The following is a 4,943-nucleotide window of genomic DNA, read 5'->3' as shown; positions in this document are numbered from 1 at the left end:
TACTCAACCGATTTCAATGAAATTCGGTATATAATATTTTCTTAACACCCTGATGACATGCACCAAATATGGGTGAAATCGGTTCACAACCACGGTTGAAATCTCAATTGTCACTTTATCATGCGAGAGTATAAAATGTTCGGTGACACCTGAACTTAGCCCTTCCTTACTTGTTTTGTTTGTGTTTGTAATCCATTTATTTATTTTTTTGTTTTTTAGGTAATTTTTTGTATGTTAAATTTATCATGAAATTTATATTTTCTTTTAATATTTTTAGCATGTATACTAGGGTGATTAAAAAAAAAACTCATAGGTTTTTGGAGAGGTTTTCTTAGAGGTGTCTACCTCTGTGAATGGTAGGCACCTTGTCGTGGTGCAGAGGCTTAAACCGCAACACAGCACGGCATCTCCCAACCACCAGGGGTGATTCTGCATAGCATCTCTCCTGAGGGCTGGCAGACGCTGCATGTGTGCGGCGACCAAGAGCTATCACCTCCTAATCCAGGGTGTTATGCGACCCGTGCCCATTGGATGATTTGCAGCCAGGAGGTAAATTCGGCTGTATTCGTACGGAGCCTTCCCAACACCGGGCGGCCTCGGGAAGTAACGGTGGCCTTACTGCGTCAAGGGGCTCTGGCGCAGCGGACTTTAAATTTCCCCTTACTAAAAATAGACCGGGAGGCTCACATTAGGGGCCAAACGGTCGTAAGAACAAGATGGATGAACAACAACAAAAACAACAACAACAACAAACAAACAACAACAACGACATCGACCAAAGCAACGACATCCATAGCAACGACGGCTAACAGCGGCGGAAGCGCTAGTACGACGAGGTAGAGTGGCCCAGGAGCTAGACGAAAGTTCAGCTTGCTGGATGCCTTGTCGTCGGAAGAGCGAGCACTCTTTGAGGAGCACGCACGCGACGACGACGACGTTCCCTCCTGCAGCGTCACTCAGCGCAGCGGGTCAGCCGCGAACACGGCAAATCGCGCCGACGATGACGCGCCCTCCCGCAGCGGCACTCAGAGTAGTGTGTCGACCGTGACCACAGCAAATCGCGCGAACGCCGGGCCCACGAACCCCTCGAGCAGGATCGACTGCGGAGAGGAGGGTGGTTTCACGAGAGTGGAATCAAGGGGCGAGCGTAAAAGAAAACGACAACGAGGGAACATTCCATGTACCCCGGAGCCAGGACGACCAGGAGGTCACGACGACCCACGTAGAGCGGGAATGAGCGGAGCCACTCTCAAGTGGTACCACAGATTCCTACAGGACGGCATGACATCGGAGACAGCGGAAAAGCGGGCTCTGAGTAGGAGCAAGATGAGAAATTCCTCTCCTAATAACGCACAACGCGCTAGTGTCAATCGTTCGTCTGCAACAAGACGCAGAAACCAAAGGAGTCGCCGAGCTAAAGCTGCCTTGTTGGTAGGACGAAGCGTAGCAAAGCCGGCGCCCCAAGAGGCACCGAGCCGTATGGAGAAAAAAAAAAGCGGTCATATAACTCCCCAAGAACCACCAAGGCCCAAGAGAATATGTGGAGACAGACCACAGGAAACTAGTGGAAAGTGTTCCTACCCCAACCAGCAACCGACGAGAACCGCCAGCCGGAAGTACTCTGAGGCTGTTAAGAGCATCCGGATGGCAGTGTTGCCCTGAAACTATCCAGCGGAGGCCCTAGGGTCCGAACAGCTGACGGCTCTCCAAGACTGCCTAGTTAATGCCCTATGTACTGGCAAAGGCTACACTGGCGCCTTCAACGGCATTTTCTTTAACGGCGGTATGCTGCTGGTCGACTGTCAGGAGGAAAGGTCGGCCACCTGGCTGATGGAAATCTCGCCAAGGCTAGAGGGTTGGAGTTGTCCAGCCCTGTGTGTGCGGAGAGGCGAGGCGATACCACAACTGCATAACATGGTGGCATTCTTCCCGAGGAGGGCAGATAAAACCCACGAATTCGTGCTTAATCTGGTGGGAAGCCAGAACGATGGCTTAAGCACCTCCGCGTGGAAGGTCGTAGCAGGCAGCGTTTAGGGTTCAGGGTGGAATCTCAACATGTCGATAGACGATGAATCCTATAAGTATATAAGGCAAAAGGGATTCAGGCTGAACTTCAGGCTCGGCAAAATTGTAGTGAGCCAAGAACCCACGACGGGGCGGAACGTGGCACCGGCTCCACCCGTAACCCGCCCAGCCGCGCATGAGGCGACTGCCGCTGTGGTTTCGGGAGAGCGGAACGAGTCCCCCAACGACCCCACCTCGGCTGGGCAGGCTGCGGCCACCGCCGCAGATGGAACCAGGAGCAACGAGCTCCCCAATGAGCAGGAAGACATGCCATCCACCCAAGAGCTTCTGAAAGGGCTGGAGATGCAGGTTGATGATGAGATCGAGGACGAGGACCTGTCTCTCATCGAACCTATACTATAGGCTCCAGTACCGGCATGGAAGTGGCTCAGGTGAACCTACATCACGCATCGGCAGCCTCGGCTGTCATCGTGAAGAGGTTCATCTCGGATAATCTGAGCATCCTCCTAATCCAGGAACCTTTTGTGTTCAAAGGAGAGGTAAGAGGCCTCAACTCGAGAAGAAGCAAGGTAATCTGGGGTCCCTCTAGCGAGAGACCCCGCTCCTGTGTAGTCGTTAGAGCCGATATAGACTTTTTCTGTATTTCAGAGTTTCTAACGCAAGATCTGGTGGCGGTACAGGTGAAGGACAAGGAAGGATCGGACTTCGTCCTCGCTTCCGCATACTTTCCGGGAGAGACGACCACAGCAGCCCCCCCATCAATACTCAGTCTAGTGGAATACTGCAGACGCAACAATCTTCCCCTAACGTTAGGATGTGATGTCAATGCGCATCACACGGAATGGGGTAGCACGGACTGCAACGTGAAGGGTGAGTCACTTCTTGAATTCATAATTAGTAACAATATGAGCATCGAGAATGTGATTTGTGAGCCCACCTTCGTAACCAGTGTTCGCAGGGAGGTCCTAGACATTACCCTGAGCAATGACAACATGATCGGGCTGATCTCACAGTGGCGGGTGTCAAAGGAGCCCTCACTGTCAGATCACAGGATCATTCGGTTTGCTCTGAGGGTAAAAGTCGCGGACAAACCTCCGACACGTACCCCTAGAAATACGAACTGGGGTATCTTCAGACCTTAAGTCATAATATAAGTGGAGTGGGGCAGGCGGATGATAGATCCACCACAGATGGACTGGAAAGCAGACTGAGTGCCATAACCCAGTCCGTTATGGACGCCTGCCTTTGTGCCTGTCTACTAAAAGCGAACACCAGCAAACAAATCTGCCCCTGGTGGTCTAGTAAACTCTCAGCTCTTACACTTAGGGTGCGTAGGTTGTTCAACAAAGCCAAGCGCACAGGCAGCTGGGAGGATTACAAACGGCACCCAACATTCTATAACAAGGAGATTAGGCTTGCCAAGACAAACAGTTTCAGGAAATTCTGTGATAGCGTCTCCTCGACCCCGGAGGCAGGTCGGCTGCATAAGGCGTTGTCGAAGGGCAAGACGGACACAGTATTATCACTAAAAGAAAAGACGGGACCTACACGACAAGCGCGGAGGAGAGGGCGGAAACACTCCTACAAACGCACTTCCCGGAGACGGTTCAAGCTGACCTAAATCCAGCCTCGGTCATACGTAAGCCAGATCGCTCAGATTGGCTGACTGCAAGAAACCTGTTCACTGCAGACTCAGTCAGATGGGCACTGACCTCCTTTTCAAGCTTTAAGTCACCGGGAGTGGATGGCGTCTTCCCGCCCTTTTGCAGCAAAGTATGGATAATCTTCTACCACACCTGCTAGGGTTGATGGGAGACAGCTTGGCGATGTCGTATATCCCTGAGCCATGGAGAATCGCAAAAGTAATTTTCATTCCCAAAGTAGGGAGGAGAGACTATTCGCTAGCCAAATCGTTCAGGCCTATAAGTCTCACATCCTTCATGCTGAAGGGAATGGAGAAAGTAATAGACAACCATATCAGATCAGAAGCGCTGAAGATCGCACCCCTACATACCAGACAACACGCGTACAGAGCGGGCAGATCCACAAACACTGCTCTGTACCAACTCACGTCTGAGCTGCAGGATTCGCTGAATAACGGCGAGGTTGCGATCTGCGCTTTCCTAGACATTGAGGGTGCCTTTGATAATGCATCTCACACTAGCGTTATCAAGGCACTTGAGAGAAGGAACGTACCCACCCCGATACGAAGATGGATAGAAGCCCTTCTGCGCACTAGGGTAGCAGAAACAACAGTGGGAGAAAGTAGGTTGCCCACAAGGTGGAGTACTATCCCCTCTATTGTGGAGCCTAATAGTAGACGAACTACTCGAGCTGCTCACCAGCAATGGAATCCGCTGTCAAGRATACGCGGACGACATTGTCATAATGGCGAGAGGCAGATTTGAGAACACCCTCTGCAACATTGCTCATTGTTCATTGCTTAAACTTGGCGAAAGGATGGTGCTATACAGTAGGGCTAAATATAAACCCAGCAAAGACCACCGTGATCCCATGTACTAAGCGGAAATCTCTCTTCCGGGCCTAAGATCCCTAACAATTGCAGGCACAGAGGTGGTAATGTCTAAGGAGGTCAAATTCCTGGGCCTCACCTTAGAATCATGGGGATGCAAGCCAAGTATCATCAGATGACTGTATACCATGATAGTAAGGCCTATCGTCACCTATGGAACGGCAGCGTAGTCTTCAGTGATCCGGAGACTGTCAAGGCTGCAAAGACTTACATGTGTCTGTGCTTCAGGGGCAATGAGCACATGTCCCACGGTGGCACTGGAAGTCATACTAGAGCTCACACCGCTGCATGAGGTGATCAAGCTAGCAGAAAACACACCATGCTGCTAATGTCAGCAGAAGGCTGTGGAAGAGGGAAGATAATGTCCTCTAGCTCTCCTCCCTAA

At 51.2% G+C, this 4,943-nt stretch overlaps 1 protein-coding gene across 1 annotated transcript; it reads left to right on the top strand.

Moving 5' to 3' along the window:
* The first annotated feature begins 2,441 nt into the window (after positions 1 to 2,441).
* LOC108978632 lies at positions 2,442 to 3,167 on the top strand. Its single transcript, XM_018949008.1, has one exon. The coding sequence runs from the start codon at positions 2,442 to 2,444 to the stop codon at positions 3,165 to 3,167; it is 726 nt and encodes a 241-aa protein (XP_018804553.1).
* Positions 3,168 to 4,943: the final 1,776 nt, after the last annotated feature.

This window comes from Bactrocera latifrons, unplaced genomic scaffold (assembly GCF_001853355.1).
Source record: "Bactrocera latifrons isolate USDA-ARS-PBARC rearing strain unplaced genomic scaffold, ASM185335v1 scaffold_1246, whole genome shotgun sequence".
NCBI classification, from domain to species: Eukaryota; Metazoa; Arthropoda; class Insecta; order Diptera; family Tephritidae; genus Bactrocera; species Bactrocera latifrons.
The sequence above is the reverse complement of the archived record's forward strand: the minus strand, read 5'-3'. Positions and strand labels throughout refer to the sequence as shown.

Bases quoted from the DNA above. Each gene is read 5' to 3' on its own strand.
- LOC108978632 (XM_018949008.1), top strand. From the start codon at position 2,442: ATGGAAGTGGCTCAGGTGAACCTACATCACGCATCGGCAGCCTCGGCT.